The sequence below is a fragment of the Grammomys surdaster genome, unplaced genomic scaffold (genome assembly GCF_004785775.1).
Source record: "Grammomys surdaster isolate TR1022 unplaced genomic scaffold, NIH_TR_1.0 218, whole genome shotgun sequence".
In the NCBI taxonomy this organism is placed as follows: Eukaryota; Metazoa; Chordata; class Mammalia; order Rodentia; family Muridae; genus Grammomys; species Grammomys surdaster.
The window spans coordinates 4,302,223-4,322,945 of NW_021604663.1; the positions used below are offsets into that span (position 1 = coordinate 4,302,223).

The window sequence follows — 20,723 nt, forward strand, 5'->3', positions numbered from 1 at the left end:
ATTTTGGGACTTGAGCCTTTGAAGCCTTGAGCCAAGGTTGTTCTCTCCTGTGTAGTAATAGATAGGTGGGTAATAAAAATTCCTGTTTCTCTTAGCTCTGTGGGCTCCTCCCTGGGAAACCCAGTGACTTAATAATCAGTCTGTGAAACCAGAGGGGAGCCCCACCCAGGAAGTTGAGGGTTCCAGGAGGCCTCATGTAGACAGGGGAGCTAACCAGCCACCACATGTTTGGTGTGTTCTTTGGTTGTCAGTCTCTGCTGGTGGAAGGAACACTGCTGTGTTCGGCTCACCTTCCCTCCAGATGGCTGGAGGAAACCAGGAAGCATTTCTAAACAGATCATGTAACCTAAACTAATCCTGGAAGGAGCAAGAAGTTAGGAGGCAAGAAAGTCTGTGACCATGGCCCTCAACCTGTGTATACTAGTGACAGAGTATCCAAACACCATGTTCTGCCCTCCTCTCTGAGGAAGAAACTGCCTCCATTGTGAGCACATAAGGCACCTGGCCCAAGTAGCCCCATGCATGGCAGTCAGGGTTTACTGTCCCAGGTACTATTAACACACTGTCCCAAGTCCCTTGTGAGTGTTGTCTGATTTAGTCTTATGACATTCTCATTATACTGTTGCTCTTGTTCTATGACCCTGAGGCTGAGTGACAGAGTGGAGTGACGGATGCTCAAAGGTGTGAGAGCAGGCTCAGGGGTCTCCATGGTTGGTAGGGCTGGCACTGTAAGGCAGTGGTAATCCCTGGTTCAGGAATCCAGAGCAGTGGAGATCAGGGCAGTCTGTACCAGTGTGAGAGGGGACAGGCTTGGCAGGAGACCGGAAGCTCAGAAGTTAAGGCGTAGCGTACACGGAGGAATGGGAAAGGCGGGATGGCGACAGGCTGGGGAGCCAGAGAAGCAGAAACCAAAACGTGGTACACTGGGAGGCCAGTGATAACCAGCTTTCTCAGTGCAAGAGAGGCCTGTCTAGGCTGAGGTTTAGCATGTACACACCCATGCTAGGCACACCACAGATATACAAGTAGATGTACACACATTCCCAGAATCCCCTTCCCCGACCCACTGAGTATATCTTCGGAATGCAGGGAGTGGCCCCCTCTGTGGCCTTTGACCTTTTAGAGAAGGTTGAGAAACTTGTAAAGTATGGTCTGAGGAAAGCAGGCTGTCGGAGGAGGAGCTGAAGCCAAGGCCGCCCTGGTCTGTTTTGTAGGACTTTGTGTTCTACGCTCCACGCCTGAGAATTAACAAGCGGATCCTGCAGCTCTGCATGGGGAACCATGAGCTGTACATGCGCCGTAGGAAGCCCGACACCATCGAGGTGCAGCAGATGAAGGCCCAGGCTCGGGAGGAGAAGCACCAGAAGCAGCTGGAGCGGTGAGCGGCCAGGCAGGACACAGCACCACCTGGGACCCCGGGCTTGGACAGTTGCGTCCTTAAATGGCTGCTCAGCAGCACAGTTGGGATCAAGCAGGGACCGTCCCCATGACCTGCTCTCTCACCTGGTTTGTCACAACCCATCCAGACACAGGCTGTGGCATCCCTTTGCCTGTGGTGGGAGACCAGCAGCTGCAGGTCTGGGTCTGTCTTGAGCCTTCCCCGGTGTCTCTTCCTCTTCCCTATACTAGACAACAGTTGGAAACTGAGAAGAAGAGGAGAGAAACCGTAGAGAGAGAGAAGGAACAGATGCTCCGGGAGAAGGAGGAACTGATGCTTCGGCTGCAGGACTATGAACAGAAGACCAAGAGGGCAGAGAAAGGTCAGGGGCTCCCGTTGCCTGCCCTTCCCCCACCCCACAGTCACTCCAGAGTTGGTTCCCCCAGAGACAGGCAGGGTTGGCCCACAGCCAAGAGGGAACTTGTTCAAGAGTTTAACACAACCCCCCTAAGACAGAACAGGGCAATGGCCATGCCATCATTGAGATTAGAAAGCAATCCCGTGCTTTATTAATGTCTGTTCCTGTCATTAATGCCCCTGCCACACACACACATACACCACACACACACACCACACACACTCATACATACAACACACACACACACTCTTTGCCAAGAATGTTGAACTTTAGTGAGATAGATACCACATCCCTTCAGCATATACACACCTGTCACAACCAGCTTGTGACACCTCCACCATACATCCCGGGGTCATAGGTGCAGCCCTGCCCTCTGAGGGCATTTTAGAATAGAGGAGAGATGCTGTTTACTGGCACATGAAAGATGCCAGCAGGCTGTTTCTGTGTCCCAAGTCAGTGTCCAGGTGATGAGCCATAAAGCTGTTCTGCCTCAGGGTACCATTATTGGGGTGCAGCAGGGTCAGAGAGGTCAGACCTGGCCCCAGGAACCAGGATATTTGACTAGCTTCTTCTCAGTAGTTTCGAACCACACTGAGAAATTATCTTAGCGAGGCCAGGAATGAGCCCCGAGCTGTCCCTGCTCACAGCTCAGTGACTCAGTCCTGGACTTTGTGATTGTTGAGATGGTTTTCACCCAGTCTCCTTCAGCCCACTTGGGGTGGGATTGGAACGCTAAGGCTCACTTCCTGCCCGGGAGTCTGAGCAGTGCTGACTCCATGTTCTCTGCAGAGCTCTCTGAGCAGATTGAGAAGGCCCTCCAGCTGGAGGAAGAGAGGAGGCGAGCCCAGGAGGAGGCTGAACGTCTGGAGGCTGACCGCATGGCCGCCCTGCGGGCCAAGGAGGAACTGGAGAGACAGGCACAGGATCAGATAAAGAGCCAGGAGCAGCTGGTACGGATTGCCTGGCTTCAAGATGCTGAATTATAGAGAGGCTGTTCCTGGGGAATCAGACAAGTGACAGCTGCCTTTCAAAGCTTTCAGCTAGTGCTGTAAACAGATCTGTGGGGGTGGCCTGGGGGGTGGGCTGGACCTGTCCGAGTCCTCAGCCACGGGGGTAGATGTGGGTGCTCAAGATCCCACAGAGACACAGGGAGGTACCCATAGGGTCCTCTGACCAGGAAGAGGGAGGGGGCACAGCTCATCACCAGGAAGGCCATTCATTCTTGTGGGCGAATGTTGGTTCACCAATGGACCCTGCGAGAAGGATCCTAGACACCCCTTTACCCTCCCTTGTAGGCCGCAGAGCTGGCAGAGTACACGGCCAAGATTGCCCTGCTGGAGGAGGCGCGGAGGCGCAAGGAAGACGAGGTGGAGGAGTGGCAGCATCGGGTGAGTGAACCCCAGAAACCAGGCATGGCCGTTGGGTATGTCTTTGTGGGGGGGCTCAGCGGCAGGTCACATCACAAGTTTCTGGATCCTCTTAGAATCCTCTGCAGATGCCTTCTCTGTTAATGAGGCCGAAATCCCCAGAGGAATGGCCTTGACCCTGCTCACGAGGTAGAGCAGCATGCTAGCACTGGATTAGGAGAGGAACAAAGGGCCCACTTATTCCTTCCCCTCACTCCATCCCTATGTCCCACGCTCTTCAGCTGTGATCAAACACCCCTAACCAGGAACTAGTGTTGATTCTAATTGCTTGGGTACCCCCTGCGACAGGGTCACAGACCCTGAAGCAGGATGTGACAGTTGGAGTGTACTAGAGAACTTTGAAGGTTTCCAGACTAGCAGGGGCAGCCAGGGCTCCCAGATGTATGACTGAACACTCACCTTTGAGCCTGCTTCCTGAGGGGGCAGCATCCAGTGTGTTGTCATGCCTTGTCTTCTTTACAGTGTCACTCTGTAATAGCTAAAATCTTGAGTCCTCTCAGAGAGCCTGGGCTTCCCCATGTTCCTGTACCCCCAGGACATTAGAGGGTCTAGGTGCGATTCTTAACACAGACGTAGCACTGGGCTCCAAAAGGCCCCTCTTCACGTGTCCTTCTGCGGTCCCCTTTCTGAGTCTTCCCTGGGGCCATATCTCCTGTCATCCATACCCTACATGCTCTCTAACCCACTGCAAGCAGAAAACTTAGGATTTGAGGAAAGTGCTCATTTTAAAAGTATTAGTTAAAGAAAGCCATTTATAAGGCAGGTCTGAGCTAGAAAGGCGTGCAGGTGGAGGAGACTGGGTCTGGGCCCCTGGCTGACACTCTGAGAGTGAGATACATGCACAGACTTACTCCAAGTGGTGGCACTTCAGTAGCTGGAGAACATAGCCAACAAGCGTGTGCCAGGATTATAGGCAGAGAGAAATGGTGCTCTTGAGCGTCCAGGATCCAGAATCTTGATTTTTCTGGTTGCATTGTATGTGCTGTCACTCTTACCAAGAGCCAAGGGGAGGCAGAATCCCCAGGCTCCTCGCCAACAGACCGTGACACTTCTTACATGATAGGCTGTGCAAAAGAGTCCTCACTTGACTAGCATTCTCCTCTCCAAAGGCTAAAGAAGCCCAGGACGACCTGGTGAAGACCAAGGAGGAGCTGCACCTGGTGATGACGACTCCCCCACCCCCCCCACCCCCAGTGTACGAGCCCGTGAATTACCACGTGCAGGAGGGACTGCAGGATGAGGGAGCAGAGCCCATGGGCTACAGCGCCGAGCTCTCCAGTGAGGGCATCCTGGATGACCGCAACGAGGAGAAGCGGATCACAGAGGCAGAGAAGAACGAGCGTGTGCAGCGGCAGCTGCTGGTGAGTGGGCAGGGCTCCGCCCCTGGTACCTTCTCCTGCCCTAACCTGACGTATGCTCAGTCCTCATCTCCCAGCCGGTCCACAAGGAGGGAAACCATGACCTCACGTGGGTAGGCAGGTCAATAACAGATAACTTGTTTCCTGTTTCAGACTCTGAGCAACGAGTTGTCCCAGGCCCGGGATGAGAATAAGAGGACCCATAATGACATCATCCACAACGAGAACATGCGGCAAGGCCGGGACAAGTATAAGACGCTGCGGCAGATCAGGCAGGGCAACACCAAGCAGCGCATTGATGAGTTCGAGGCCATGTAGAAGCCAGGCCGGGACCAAGGGCAGAGGGCACCTCACAGCAGGCAGGTGTCACACTCGGCTCTTTAGTACTCTTAAGTCTAGAAACCCCCTTGCCATGTTCCAGTCCCTTAAAGAGCAGTTACCGGGCTGACGGTCCACCCCAAGGCCCAGTGGAATCCTCCCTGGTTACTTCCAATTGTATCACATAGTGCCAAACAGGCCAGATCCTTATGACAGTTACCGAATCTCTTCCTGTTTGGAGCAGGGATTCAGATGGCTGGCCCGCATGACACGAGATTCAGTGTCACTGGGGACAGCACTGTGGCTCACACACGGGTGCCATACTTTTCTCTAGTTTTACAATGAGCTAAAATCGATTTTTGTTCTTGATTTCTATGAAGGATCCATCTCTGTGTGTTGAGGGGTGAAAATGATTTTGAAATTTGAGTCTTAAAGCACGCCCCCACACAGTCTCCTTCCAGACCGCCGGCAGAGTCTCCGGCGGTCCCTCAGAGTATACGGTACAGGACTCTCCGACACAAAATTTTCATGCTTACCTGTTAGCATACATTGTTGGACTTATATACCTAATGATCTGCTATAGAGGATAGTATTTATATATAAGCGATAATATGGGTTTGTAACATTAGTTTTAAAAAAGGGAAAGTTTTGTTCTGTATATTTTGTTACCTTTTACAGAATAAAAGAATTCAACATTAAGAACCATGTAATCGACACTTGATCTGACACAGGGGCAGTTGGGAAACCAATGACTGCAGTAATAATCACCGCTGCGCAAAAAAGAATATTGGTGGGTTTTGTGCATGTAAATGCACACTTCAATTTCCTGTCACTTTATTTGTAAAAAAATACACACTGAGAGCATCCAGACTCCAGCCCTGAAGGGACTCCGGCTTCTTTATTGTGAGCAACTTGTTCCTGTTTTCAGTTTGTCTTCCTTCCTTGCGCCGGACTGTCCTTTTCGGTTGTGATGTCCTGTGCAGGTGACTCTGCACCAGATTTACACACAATAAAAGCTCTCCAAGGCCTTGTGTCTGATTGCATGGGGAGTTGGTGGGGGGAACCTCTGGGACTTGCCCGCAGGATTCGTGAAGCATACTAATCAGAAAGGTGTCTTCCCCAGGCCCCCCTTCACTGGGGGGGCAGACAACACTCACCTTACTCTTATTTTCCTCTGAAACACACATAACAAAGCTTATATTTTGTTGTTAATAAATGCCAGGAGTTAAGGACACTGTTCTGATTTACTGAAATCAGAACAGTTCCACATCTGTCGGACAGTAGCCTCCCCGACCGCCTGGGTAGCAGTAATTATGTGTCCTAACCACACACATAACTGTAGTTGGCTATTGGTGATCTGGTGGGTCTGATTTCTGCCATGATCTCTCACTTCCTGTTGACCTCTGAGAGCGTCACCTCAGTGCAGGACGAGGGTCATGTCTGTCCATAAGTTGGGGCTGGACAGGACTTTCTGCCACTGAAGCTTGGACTGAGAACATGAGTCGGTACTGCCCACTGCACTTCCCCCTGCAATGAGATAGGTAGGTGGGAGTGAGATTGCCCTGTGCTCCCTTGCTTTAAGAAGCAAGTACCCAGGAAAAGCCTGTTCTCTTCCCTCAATTTGAGACTTCCTGAGAGACACCCCATCCTTGCACAGGTGGCATCACCCCCAAAGCCTAGGTGTGTATGCTCTAAATCAGTGGTTCTCAACCTATGGGTCAGGGCCCCCCCCCCCCCCCCGTGGCCTTTTCCCAGGGGCTGCCTAAGACGATTGGGAAGCAGATAGACATATATAGATATTCCAATTCATAATACTAGCAAAATTACTGTTACAAAGTAGCAATAACAACATGAGGAACTGTGTTAGAGGGTCACAGTTAGGAAGGTTGAGAACTGCAGGCTTTAAATTGAAAGGAGGTGGACTCAGGCATTCAGTTCTTCCCAGTGGGAGTCATGAAAGTTAATTCTGAGACTGGAGGTGGTCTGAGGACCCTGTTCCCCCTCCCCACCCCACCCCCCCCCACACACACAGGAAAGATTTGCTTAGGAAACATTTGCATTCTAAGGAATGCACCCTCAAGCATTCTTGAGGAGACCAGTGCAGGTGCCTGGGGAAGTCTTAGACAGTGTAGGGCCCTGCTGAGAACCAAACCTGCCCACTTCCAGTAAGAGGCCGTCCAGGACGTCAGCAACCGCCCCCCTCCCGTGAGCCTCAGTGAATGGTGCCCTTGTCTGTCCCCTTGATGATGTCCTTCCAGATGTATGCTTGTCTGGGTTATGAAATAATCCTTTTAAGATTGACAGGAGGAACAAAAGTAAACACTGTCCCTTGCCCACCCGGTGTGAAGCCTGAAGCTTTTGTTTCTTTGATCCAGATCTGATTGAAATTGCTGAGATACTTGGCTGCATTATCACTTTCTTGCAGAGCTAGACCTCAGCTTGGGGATTCCCACTAGGACAGGACAGGGCAGTTTCAAAGCCAGCTGAATCGTTCCCGCTTCAGAAATAAATAGGTGTCCGTGTTGGGCAATCACTAAGGGCATAAACCTGTGGTTTTTCACTGAGCCTCAGAGATGGACCCACAAAAAGTGAACAGACTTACTTGAACCAAGCCTGGCTTCCCCCAGCAGACGGTCATTCATACCAAAGATGGCCTGGTCCCAGACAGTCAGCTCCAAGGTGGACTGTCTGAGCTGAGAGGTGCTCACGCCATTGAACACGAAGGAGTGTTTCCACTGGGGACAAGCCTGCTTCTTCAGCACTGGGGACTTCACACGCAGCTTTTGTTGGTCTGGCAGGGTGAGACAGCTGAAGAGGGAAACCGGAACCTTGAAGCCACAGTTCAGTGTATAACCTCCTTCCCCATGGGCACCCATTCTATACTGAGCTAGGTTAGAATCCATGTGCCTTTCCCCTAGAAAGTTCCTATTTCCTTTTAGAACTGGATCTCACATCAAATACATAGGCTGAGTTGGAATTCTGCAGCATATGGTCCTCACTGATTGTTCTCTTTTGAGGACACTAGTGTGCCTGTGGTGACTAAGAATGGCAGAAGAATGGCCGTATGATGTTTAATGCAAGAGGAGGTGCCGAGCTAGAGAAGTGGTAACAGATTTCAAAACCGATGGGTGATGTTTCAAGAAGTGACGAGGTCTGGATTTCTGGTCAAAGTGTGTTATTCCCAGCCAAACCTTATATGCAAATCCCATTGCTTGGAAGTTGTGGTCCTTAAAAATGTGCTACGGTCCATTTTAGTCTCTTTACATTTTATAGTGTTTTGTGTGTGTGTGCACGTAAGAACTAATATACATGTCACACACGTGTTGGTCACAGTATAACTAGTAGAAGCTGGTTCTCTCCCTCTGCTGTATGGTTGATTCCAGGGGACTGGACTCCACCAGGCTGGGCAAGTGCTTTTATCCACGGAGCCATCCCACCAGCCCTATTTTAGATTTTCATAGGAAAGCTAAAATAAGATTAATCCAAATGGCCTATCCTTTTCGGGTTTTTCCTACAGGTTTAGGGCCATGTTCAATACATACTCACCAACACATCTGATACTTACCCCTTAACAAATGAATTTAAGGTGCCATCTGACCTCACCGGTAAATTCTTGGCCCCCAACACGACCAAACACAGTTGACCATTAAGCGCTAGCTGACCTGTTCAGGAAGCAAAGTCAGAACTTGGGTTGAGCCTATTTATGTGTGTGTGTGCAGCGTCAACACCCAAAAAACAGTGAGTAGCTCCCCGAGGAGCCTCAGCCTCCAAGCCTTAGGAAAACTCCTGCAAGCTGATTATAGCTCAGGGTTTGAGAAGGGAGAAGTAATCTGCTATTCTGGTGTGTTCCTGGCCCTTGGAGTTCTGGATCAGAATGTCCTATTCCTGTCAAGGCCACCACACCACCCTTTGTCATTCTGAGCTCTCTGTGTCCTTCTCTAACCTCATAGCATGCACAGACCTTGTATTATCTAAGTTAAATACCTGGAAGCCAGGTATTATCTAAGTTAAATACCTGGAAGCCATGCCCTTGGCCCACTCCATCCCGATCTCTCTGAGCCTCCAGCCCCTAGTGCCCTAGAAACTCTCTTGGTTCCTGAAGAGCCAAGTTGACCTCTAGATGCATGCTTTTGCAGTGTCCCCTTTTATCAACAGGGCCACCGGAGGCTGGCCAGTCCACACCTTAGAAAGGATGAGGTGTGTACTGGAGGCCTTGCCTGTTTCCTCACCCATGTTCCCTCAAGTCAGGAGTTCCAATGTGTAGGATCAGTGGGCAGTGGGAAATCTTTTGCCTACTTCAAACTGTCTGCCCTCCAGGCTTTGGAGACAGTGACACAAACAGGTGCTCAGGGGGCTGGAGGTCACCAACCTTCTTGGGCCTCCTGGAGCTTTCTTGGCCCTGTGGGAAGGACCAGTTTGGCTCGAACAGCAAGTTCTCCATTATTCTGAGGAATATTCTCTTCGTATTTCTCAGCCTGAGGGTGAGAGGCAGAGGTCAGAAGCAGGAGCCTTCTCATTGTACCTCAGAACCACCCAACTGTAACTGTGCATTTTGTCCCAACTCCGTCCATAAATGTCCCATCCCCCACAAACCCTCTCAAGGCCCGGGGTGAAAAGGACATGCTTGGTGGACTGGTCTTCTACCTACACTGACATCCCTGCCACCCTCAGCCCCTCAGGATGGGAAGAGCAATCCACTCCTTCAGAACATCAGAAGCCACTGGGGATAGCATGCCTCCAGGAAGTCTAGACAAGAGTGGGCATAAACCTGTGGGTTTTACTGAACCTCAGAGACAGACCCACAAAAAGTAAACAGACTTGAGAACAATCAAGATCTCATCCTCCAGCTCGATCTCAGTCAGAACGGTTGGAGCTACCCTTCCATGCCAATGTCTCCTTCAGGCACCATGAGGCAGGAAGCACTGCAGACTGTGCCTGAAGCCATACCTCTATAGGCTGTGGATATCTAGCCCCTGTGGAGACACCATTTGGGCTACAGAAATGGCTTCTCTGGTCATGAGTGATTTTTGTCAGAAAGTGGATGAAAAGCCCAGAGTGGGGATGATCCTGAGTCTGATGGACTTCCATCTCAGGTGTGGAGACATCAACTGGGAGGGAAGGTCATGTCTGCCACTACCAGAAGTGAGAAGCTGCTCTCAGGGTTCCAGGACTCTTGGAAGCCTGCATGGGCCAGCTACCATCTGCACTGAAGCATCCCACAGGTCCTTGGGTGCCAACTGGCACAGGGACCCACAGGGTCTAGGAACCAAGTACCAGCCCCTGAATGCCCCAGGGATGAAGCCCCATGGCAGGCCTGTGGACATTCATTCCCTGTTCAGTGTCAGGATGCTACTCTCAGCCGGCATCTGGTAGGGTGACTTTAGCTTGGCACTTTGCTGCTAGCCCATTCACCAAAGGAGGCTGAGTCAGGTACCCAAGGATGTACTACTAGCCAGGTTCATGCTGCCAGTGGGGAGGGGGCAGGGTGGAGGGAGGCTTATTCTCAAGAACAGGAGTGAGTTCATGGTGACTGGGCACGCTCAGCCCCTGTGGTAGTTTGAGTGAAAAATGTCACTCCATCAGTTCAGGAATTTGAACACTTGGTCCTCAGTTGGTGGTACAGTTTGAGGAGGTTACAGAACTTTGGGGATGCATAGCCTCATTTGAGCACGAGGAATGTCACTTGGGGTCCTCCATGAGAGTCTGAACCCTCACCCCACATCTAGCCTGCCGGCTCTGCTTTCCGTGTGCCCTTGAGATGTGATCTCCAAGCTTCCTGCCCTGCTGTTTACTCCATGGCTCCCCCACCATGGTGGACTATCCCTGTGGAGTGAGTCACAATAAACACTTCCATGAGTTGCTTCTGATCAAGGTGTTTTCTCACAGCCACAGAAAAGTAACAAAAAGACACACACCTTGGCCCGAAGAGGATACCATCTGGCATTCTGTGCCGTACTGTCCTCAAAGTCCCATGTGGCCAGAGGAAGGATCACTTCTCCGAGGAATACCCGCCGGGCAAGAGTACCTAGGTGCCACACAGAGACCTGAAGCCTCCGGGTCACCAGCTGGGCAGGGTCCACTTGATACTGCAGATGCAAGGACAAAGTTGTTAGGCAAGTCTCCTAGAACCACCCTCAGGCCTGCACAGGCTGAGCCCTGAGACTCAGCTGCGGAGTCCAGTGTAGTCAGGGTGAGCCAAGCCGCTTGGATACAGTGGTCAAGATAGAAGACCTCTTTGCCTGCATGCCAAGAGCCTTGTGACCTCCCCACCACACACACACACACACACACACACACACAAGCCCAGTTCTCAGGCCCTCCCACCCCTATTCCCACCAGACACCCTGTCCTATTTCTCAGAACATGGCCAGGATGAAGGTGTTGGCCTAGCTCAGGACTGCTGGAAATAAAACCAAAAACTGTGTCAACACAGGATTTGCCCTTCCATGGGGCCATCCTATACCAAGCCAGTATTAGCCCAAAAAATACTAAAGCTCAGACTTGATTTCTAAAAGTGCAGTGGGACCATAATTGGATATAAAAGATAGGTTTGACATGCATCAGGTCTTAGGATCTGTCCCCAGTACCACAGTAAAAATAAATAAGCAAGCAAGCAAACAAACAAATAAATAAATCCATCCTCAGTACCACAATAAAATAAACAAATGAATGAATTAATTAATCCATCCTCAGTACCACAATAAAATAAACGAATGAACGAATGAATGAGTTTTCACGCCTGCAGTATGTTTACCTTGGATAGAAATGTGAGTAGAAGGTGGGAACAGAGATCAGGACTGTAGGTGACACAGGGCCCTTCTGCAGGCTGTGCCACCACATGGAGCACTCCTCCTCAGCCTTTGCGAGCCTAGATTTCAGTCTGCACGTTGTACTTTTTCTGATAATGAATACAAAGGGCAGGCTGCTGGGCCCTGGTCTTGAACCATGCATCTTTGGCCTCCACAGGTACAAGTGAGGCCAAGACCATGAATCATTCATTGAAGGACGGCGTGGCCCTCAGCCTGGAAGCCATCAGTGGTGGACGGCACTGCCACCCACACACACATCCAGCCCTGACCTCTCACGGTTGACCTTTGCACCATACTGCCTACTCTAGGGTTGTGGCATGGTGTGGGTACACGTGCGCTCTCCCCGGTTGGAGTTTGTGGCCTCTTCTCCACTCTCCGTACCTTTCTTTCCCTTTGAGGGACAAGATGGGAAGAAGACCAGAACTAGAACGCTGTCTGCTTTTGCAGACAGAGAGCGGTGGTCGTGGTAGGTGCTGGCTACCCTCACCCTACCCTTCTGGCTGGCCTTCTCTCTGGGATCTATGAGGCTATATAGCTCTAGTCACTCTTAAGCCTTGTTCCTATTCCACAGCCCTCGGTGATCTCACTGTGTAACCCTGGCTGGCCTGGAACTCACCATGTAGACCAGGCTAGCCTCAGACTCACAGAAGTCAGTTGTCTCTGCCTCCCACATGGTGGGATTAAAGGTCTGTGTCACTACACTGGCTCCCTGCTCCACTTCTCTCTCTGTCAACCAACCAACCATATCATCCTGCTAACTCATCCTGCCTCCTCTGCAGGGCTGTGCTTGCTGCCCTGTGAGAAACTATTTCACGAAGCGCCTAGCTACGGGGCCATGCTGAAATGGGGCCACAGTGTCGCCTGAGGGCCATTCCTTAAGCACTCACTCTGCAGGCACTTATTGGACTCCCTGAGACACTGAGGCATTTCCTGCATCTCTGATGGCTGCTCACCCCTATCTGATGAACAGGACTTCTCTCCTCCAGTAGCTGAAGTTACTGGTCAGACAAGAACTAGCTTCCACTGTGCTCTCCAAAGCCCACACCAGCGGCCTGGAGCTGCTGTAGACCATGGGGTCTGACATCGTCGGAGAAGGAGAGCAGACAAGGACCAAACACCCAAATCTACTGTCTCCGTTCCCCTCAGATTCCCGTTCAGAGAGAGCGAAACCTCCCTGGAACCCAGAGGAGGCCCCAAGAAACACTTTGTCCAGAAAACTGTGACAACTGAATTTTAGAGGCTCAACTTTGTGTGTGTGTGTGTGTGTGTGTGTGTGCAGTGAGTACAGTATATGTATACAGTGTATGTGGGGTGTGAGTGAGGTTGTATATATTATATGATGTATGCAGTATGTCTGGGGTATGTCTGTGTGTTACAGTATGTATTTGTGTAGGAGTGCAGTGTGTGTGGTGTGGGTGGTGTGTAGTGTATGATGTATATCGTATGTCTGTGTGTTACAGTATGTATTGTGTAGGTGCACAGGTGTGTGTGGTCTGTAGTGTATGATCTATATCTATGTCTGTGTGTTATAGTATGTATCGTGTACGTGCATGTGCACAGGTGTGTGTGGTCTGTAGTGTATGATGTATGTCTGTGTGTTATAGTGTGCAGTGTGTGTGGTCTGTAGTGTATGATGTATATCTATGTCTGTGTGTTATAGTATGTATTGTGTATGTGAATGTGCACAGGTGTGTGTGGTCTGTAGTGTATGATGTATATCTATGTCTGTGTGTTATAGTATGTATTGTGTAGGTGAATGTGCACAGGTTTATATGCATATGGAGGCCAGAGATTGACATCCAGTGTCTTCCTCAATTGCTCTCTATTTTCTCTTTTGAGACAGGCTCTCTCAGCTTAGCCTAATGCTGATTGGCTGGGCTGGCTGACCAATAAGCTCCAGGGATCCTCCTGCTTTTGTTCCCAAGCATGGAGGTTACACACAGGTGTCACAGCTGTCTTCTTACATGGGTGCTGGGTCCTCACGATTACGTGGCAGGCACCCTACTAGCTCAGCCATCTCTCTGGCCCAAGCCTCAACTTCGGAATACACACTTAAGACAAGATGGGGTGTAATCAGGGTAGGATGGCTGTCGGCTTACACACAGAGGAGGCTCTCACGACCATCTTTCCTTGGTTTTACAAACCTCCTGGATGTCTAACCCAGATGGAAGTAACGTATGTGTTCCTATCACTTTTTTTTAAAAGACTGACTTGGAACTCACAATGTAGAACAGGCTGGTCTTGAACTCAGAAAGATCCGCCTGTCTCTGTCTCCCTTGTGCTGGGAGATTAAAGGCGGGCACTACCATGCCTGACTGCAGGAATTTCTTCAAGAATAAGTTTGGTCTGTGTTAGAACACTGTAAGATTAAGTTAAAGACATTATCCTTTCAGATTGATCTAAAAGATTCCCAAAGACCATAAAATATTTCTAACAGACTATAATTGTTGCTCTTTGAGATCTTGCGTGTAATTTAAATAAAGCAGGTAAGACTTTCTTTAGTTGAATTATATAATCTAATGCTTATCTAAAATAGTTGATGTCTAATTTCTTGGCCTTAGTTTTATACAAAATACTTTATTAGGCGTATGCTGACTATTTCAATATCAACCTAATATGTGCTGCCCGGCACATATTTTCAAAAGTCTCCCATAGAGCAATCAGCCTGCAGACCCAGCTACAGTGATTTGCATGTGGATGACCAGCAGAGTGGAGTGTGTGGGAACAGGGCATTTTGGGCCCTGCCCACACCTGCTGAGTCAGAATCTGCAATTTAAAAACAAAACATTGGAGTCCTACACCCATGGACCTTTCCAGGACAGCCTCTCCATTGTGAGTTCCTGCTAACTCCCCAAGTCTAATTTCCCGTTGGCAAGCGAAGATTCTAATACTACCCTCAGTGTGTACATGAAGCATCTGGCCAGAGTGGAGACCAGGAAACAATGGCTATTATTATTATCATTTAATGAATTCAAGGCGCTGTTCCAGCCCCCATATGGCCCCTGACTGCCACTACTTGCCAAGAAAGGCAGACAAAGCCCTCTTCCTTTGATGGTGCCAGACAGCAGGACTTTGGAGCTGCCAGTCCTGGCTGGGGTTTCCTTAGGTCCAGGCTGCCCATGGGTGGTGCAGCCCCAGCCCATGGTGGGACTTCCCTCTACCTCAAATGAGATTCAGAGGCTCTGGCTCTGCTAAAGCATAAACCTGCTTCTTAATAGCACAGAAAATAAAAATTCAAATGAATCCCTTACAACTTTTGTCTTATCTTTGTGTATGTATGATATGTATAAAATGTGTATATATGACATCTGTAGGATGTGTGTTTGGATGGGGATGGCTGTGTAAGATGTATATCTACACATGAAGTGAGTACATGTAGGTCCAGGCACTTGCACGGGATACCCATGAAGGTCAGGAACAGTCTCATCCCTGATCTTCACCGTCTACCTCATCTGAGATGGGGTCTCTCTTGTCTTGCTACTGTGTCTCCAGGTTAGCTGCCCTGCCTGCTCCTAGGGACTGTCTCCACCTCCCGTCTTGCTGTAAGGCACCGAGATTATAGCAAATGGCACCCATCTGGCTTGATGTGGGTGCTGAAGACTTTAACCTACTGAGCCATCTCCCTGGTCCATTTGTTCTTTTATTAAAAGGACATATTTCTCATAAAAAGAAGAAACCTATGGCTTCCATCTATTCCAATAAATTGGCACTTCTGCAAAGACTGAAACCCAGAAGCTCCATTCCCAGAATCCTCTGCTTGAGAACACTGTCCTGATATTCAGGCAAACGTTACAAGACAAACCAATCTTTTAAGTCACCCTGTGCCCAGTTGTTAGCTTGAGATGTGCGTTTTCTTAGAAATTATTAATCCAAAGCTTTTTTGGAATCCAGCAGAGTCCAGAGGCTGCCTCCTGTCAGCTGGGCACTGACTGAACCATGAAGAAATGTATAGGTGTCTGCAGTTCTATGTAACTGACTCAAGCCTTACAAAGAGGCATGCTGGACTCCGACCCCAGGCTCTGCCTGGGGTGGGGAGCACTCAGGAATGTTTTCCCCACCTCACCCGTACCTTCAAGGTTTCCTCGAAAGTTGGGTCCAGAGTGTTCTTTTGGACTCGTGTCTTGCGTTTTCCCTGGGAGGACCTGTCAGGCAGCAGGTAGGTCTTGACATACCTAGTGGGCAGAGGCAGAAGGACAAAGGGAGACGTCAGCATGGGGAGGACAGAGTTCAGGGGAGCAGAATGCAGCATCAGTGGATCCTCCGCCCTGCTTCCCTGCTGGACCTTGAGTTGATGGACGAGGTTCAGTGCATTCTAACTTGTGTGTGTGTGTGTGTGTGTGTGTGTATCTCAGGGTTTTACTGTTATGAACAGACACCATGACCAAGGCGACTCTTATACAGAAAACATTTAATTGGGGCTGGCTTACAGGTTCAGAGCTTCAGTCCATCATCATCAAGGCAGGAGCATGGCAGCATCTGGGCAGGCATGGTGCAGGAGGAGCTGAGAGTTCTACATCTTCATCTAAAGGCTGCTGGTGGAAGACTGACTTCTAGGCAGCTAGGATGAGGGTCTTAAAGCATCATCCACAAGGGCACACCTACTCCAACAAGGCCACACCTCCCAATAGTGCCACTCCCTGGGCTAAGCATATTCAAACCATAACAATGTCTAATATCTTTCTTAATTGTCCTTAATATTACTATCATCATCATCACCACCACCACCATTGGGTCTCTAGACTTGTTTGCAAGCCCCAGAGCTCTTCCTGTCTCTACTTCTTTATTCATGGGATTGCAGATATACATCAACACACACAGTTTTTTACATAGACGTTGGGGATCCAAACTCAAGTCCGCATGCCTACAGAGCTGTTTATTGACTGAGACACCCCACTATAGGCCAAGTGCTGTGTTGTAGCAGGATAGTTAATCTGCTGCATTGTATTCGCAGTGGAGCTCCGTGATTAGGCAGAAGAGGAGGTAGAGCTGGGAGAAGAAGAGAGGAAGGGGAGGGGAGAAAAAGAGGAGGGGAAGGAGGAGAAGGAGGCTATTAGCCATGGAGAGCCACGGATGGGCAGAAAGTTGTAGCAACTTCTATCAAAAGGTTAGACATTGGGTAACAACTCTAATCATGTGGGCATCTTGTTGAATTGAGCATTTTGTTTTGTTTTGTTTTTTAGTTTTTTTGAGACAGGGTTTCTCTGTGTAGTCTTGGCTGTCCTGGAACTCACTCTGTAGACCAGGCTGGCCTCGAACTCAGAAATCTACCTGCCTCTGCCTCCCAAGTGCTGGGATTAAAGGCGTGCGCCACCACTGCCCAGTAGATTGAGCATTTCTAAATATATGAATCCTTTATATAATCACTAAGCTTTAAGAGTCTCATTTCTACTGGGTACTGCAAGGATGGGAGATATCATCTGGTTTCAGCCAAGCTTTGTAGATGCAGCATGGGGGATTGGCAGAGCCATCACCCACGCTGCCTGCACATCTAGCTAGCCGGAGTCCTGGTCAGAGCCGAGGAGCATCAAGAATGTGGTGGTTGCCCAGGAACAAGCTGGACTGGGCACTGAGTTCTAAATATCCCCCTACACTGTGTGGTAACTTCTGATTCCCAGGCTTTGGCCAGGCGTTCAGCATGTAACCTTGTGGGACATCCTTAAGATTACAGGTAAAGATCCTTGCCCTTGATCTCTCAAGCCCTGCTTCTAGAATCAGTCTCAGTTCTTCACCCACTGTTTGATGATGAACGCAGAACCAGATGTTCCAAGTACATGCTGGGCCCTTCTTTCCACCTCCACCCATTGTTACCCTTGAGCCCTTAGAACTGAGGAGGAGAATGGAAACCCAAGGACCTCAAAGACTGAACTTACCAACTAAGGATCCTGCTTTTTAATCTGTGGAAGTAGAACTGTTCATCTACACAATCCTGTGACTTGCTTTTGTCAACACATTGAGACTCATCCCTACAGCTGACGTAGCCTGGGCCTTCAATTTCCTGCATGCCATTACTGTGTTAGTTATCCACATACTGTATTAGTTACCACGACTCTTTAGCCTCTAATGATTCTTTATGTCTTAGTTTTTGCTATTATAAATAAATCTATATTGCTGACACATGTGTGCAACGAACACAAAACTAGAAATGGCAGGGTGTATGCTAATAAGTACTTTCCATAGGGCTATATCCCCAGCCCATACATATGCTGTCAGTTTTAATAGGTCAGGCCAAATTCGATCTCTTTAAAATAAAAGGAACTATTTAGAAGCCAGGCTTGGTAGTATGATCCCTTTAATCTTACCACTTGGGAGGCAGAGGCAGGCAGATATAGCTGGAGAAAAATTTCTCCAGCTATTTCTCCAGCCCCATATTTTAAGGTTAATTTCTCCTTTGTAAATATAAATATTGCTTTGACTAAATACCTCAGATTTTGAAGTGTGAAAGTCAGGGGGTTAGAAGCCAAGACTATTCCAGATCCCTAGGGCTATGGTGTCCGCAGAGGAGCAGAAGCTGACACCAGGGGATAAGGAGATCTTTATGAAAAATTGTAATCACTATATAAATTTGTATTTTGAGGGGTAGGCAAGTCTGAGGAACTATTGAAGGCTTCAGAATGGAGGACAGTTTGATTAGCTCATCAATTCATTGCTTTTCCTGCCATCACTTGCAAGCTAGTAATTAAAACAATTTAGAGGAGAAAAGTTCTTGCCTTAAGCCATACCAGAAAACTAATTCTTCTACTTCTGAGAAGATCTAAATGTAACACACACATACACACACGCACACGCACACACACACACACACACACACACACACACACGTTGCATTTGGATCCTGAGTCCAATTCCCAGCAACCACATGGTGGCTCATAACCATTCATAATGGAATCTGATGTCTTCTTCTGGCATGCAGGTGTACATGCAGATAAATCACTCATAATAAAGAAATCAATCTTGAAAAACAAAGGCATAGAAAATTTATCACACCAAATTCTCTTCATGAAAAGTCATCACAAATAACCTAGAAGTAATGGCTGAAATATGTCATGTAAAATATATATATATAACAGAGCTAGAGAGATGGCTCAGTGGTTAAGAGCACTGACTGCTCTACCAGAGATCCTGAATTCAATTCCCAGCAACCACATGGTGGCTTACAACAATCTGTAATGGGATCTGATGCACTCTTCTGGTATGAATCTGAAGACAGCTATAGTGTACTGTAAATTATATATATATATATATATATATATAATTTTTTTTTTGGTTTTTCAAGACAGGGTTTCTCTGTGTAGCCCTGGCTGTCCTGGAACTCACTCTGTAGACCAGGCTGGCCTAGATATAGAACTTTTAAAACCCTAATTTAAACAAGGGATTCAGTCTATTTTGAATAGTGTTTTAAACAGGGCTGAGGTCTAGACTAGCTCATCAGTGGAGTATGTGCTCAGCTTGCACAAAAAACAAAGGGCTGGGGATGGACTGAATAGAAGTTCAGAGATAGAGGATACGCTTTGCACTCGAGGCCCTGCATCAATCTATGTGCACACACACACACACACACACACACACACACACACAGCAAACAACAAAACCAAACCACAGCCCAACAATATGAACAGAAAGAAACTTTGCTTTTCTCTGCTAGTTCTCACCTTTCGATAATAGTGACATTTCTTTTTATGTCAGTGGGGAGATTCTAAAAAATTCTTTTAGGAGGGACTGGAGAGACAGCTCAGGGGTTAAAAACACTTGCTGCTTCACAGAGGAACTGAGCTCAGCTCCCAGTACCCACACAGTAACCCCAGTTCTATGGGATCCAACACCCTCTGTCCTGGGGTTTTGAATGAGAATGGCTCCCATATTTGAATACTTGGTCCCCAGTTGGTGGTCCTGTTTGGGAAGGATTAGGAGGTGAGGCCCTGTTGGAGGAGGTGTGTCACTGGGGCAGGCTTTGAGTTTCCAAAAGAAGTGTCAATTCCATCTTGATCAGTCAGTCTTTCCCTCCCCCTCCCCCTCTCCCTCCCTCCCTTCTCCCTCCCCTTCTCCCTCCTGCTCTGCCCTGTGGTTCTGGGTCAATATGCAAGCTCTCAACTGTTCCTTTACTAATCCATCATGGAGTCTAACCCTCTGAAGCTGCAAACCTTGGTCATAATGCTTTATCACAGCAATAGAAAAGCAATTAAGGCATACAGGCACTGTACACATATGGCACACATACATACATGCAAACAAAACATCCATACACATAAAAATAGATCTTTAAAAATTATTTGAGAATTATGTGAAGGAAGATGGTCATTTTTTTCCTGTATGAAATCAAACTTCCAACACCCCTTTCTGAAGGTCACCCCTTCCCCACTGATTGGCTGTGGCGCCTTCATACACATTGAATGCTGACGCTCCTAAGTTTCAACTCCTCTGTTGGAACTTAACCCCCACATGATTATATTTGGAGGTGGGGCCTTTGGGAGGTGGTTAGGTATGAAGGTGGCCCTTGTGGAATGGGATTTGTGCTCTTATTAAAAAAAAAGTCCTCAGAGAGCAGCCCCCCTTTCTCCCATGGGTTGCTGGCACAGATGTCCATCTACGAACCAAGTCTTCACTGGACACCAGCTGTGTGAGGTCCTGGACTTCCCAGTATCCAAAACAACCAAGGTAAATGCCTGCTGCTTCAGTCTCTAGCCCTCTGTTACAGCAACTCAAATGCTCTAAAACACCCCTTGAGCATTTGTGATGGTTTGTATATGCTTGGCCCAGGGAGTGGCACTATTAGGGGGTGTGGCCTTGTTGGAGTAGGTGTGTCACTGTGGGCGTTGGCTTTAAGACCTAGCTGCCTGGGAGCCAGTCTTTTCCTAGCAGCCTTCAGATGAAGATGTAGAACTCTCAGGTCCTCCTGCACCATGTCTGCCTGGATGCTGCCATGCTCCCATCTTGATGATAATGGACTGAACATCTGAACCTGTAAGCCAGTCCCAATTAAATGTTGTCCTTCTAAGAGTTGCCTTGGTCATGTTTTTC

General features: G+C 48.6%; 2 protein-coding genes across 3 annotated transcripts in view; one reads left to right on the forward strand and one right to left on the reverse strand.

The window, feature by feature from the left end:
• Ezr (ezrin) overlaps positions 1 to 5,926 on the forward strand; it is a 41,809-nt gene extending 35,883 nt beyond the window's left edge. Inside the window, exons 8-13 of the mRNA XM_028772722.1 lie at positions 1,215 to 1,378; positions 1,630 to 1,760; positions 2,586 to 2,746; positions 3,092 to 3,184; positions 4,333 to 4,584; positions 4,735 to 5,926. Coding sequence (XP_028628555.1) covers positions 1,215 to 1,378; positions 1,630 to 1,760; positions 2,586 to 2,746; positions 3,092 to 3,184; positions 4,333 to 4,584; positions 4,735 to 4,899 — 966 coding nt within the window. The 3' untranslated portion in view covers positions 4,900 to 5,926. The remainder of the gene's footprint in view (positions 1 to 1,214; positions 1,379 to 1,629; positions 1,761 to 2,585; positions 2,747 to 3,091; positions 3,185 to 4,332; positions 4,585 to 4,734) is intronic.
• Sytl3 (synaptotagmin like 3) overlaps positions 5,687 to 20,723 on the reverse strand; it is a 70,596-nt gene continuing 55,559 nt past the window's right edge. For both annotated transcript variants that reach the window (XM_028772720.1, XM_028772721.1), the window contains 6 exons: positions 15,778 to 15,880; positions 10,815 to 10,985; positions 9,269 to 9,374; positions 8,465 to 8,561; positions 7,502 to 7,707; positions 5,687 to 6,426 (listed from right to left, as the gene is read on the reverse strand). In XM_028772720.1, the coding sequence (XP_028628553.1) occupies positions 6,317 to 6,426; positions 7,502 to 7,707; positions 8,465 to 8,561; positions 9,269 to 9,374; positions 10,815 to 10,985; positions 15,778 to 15,880 (793 nt within the window). In that variant the 3' untranslated portion in view covers positions 5,687 to 6,316. The remainder of the gene's footprint in view (positions 6,427 to 7,501; positions 7,708 to 8,464; positions 8,562 to 9,268; positions 9,375 to 10,814; positions 10,986 to 15,777; positions 15,881 to 20,723) is intronic.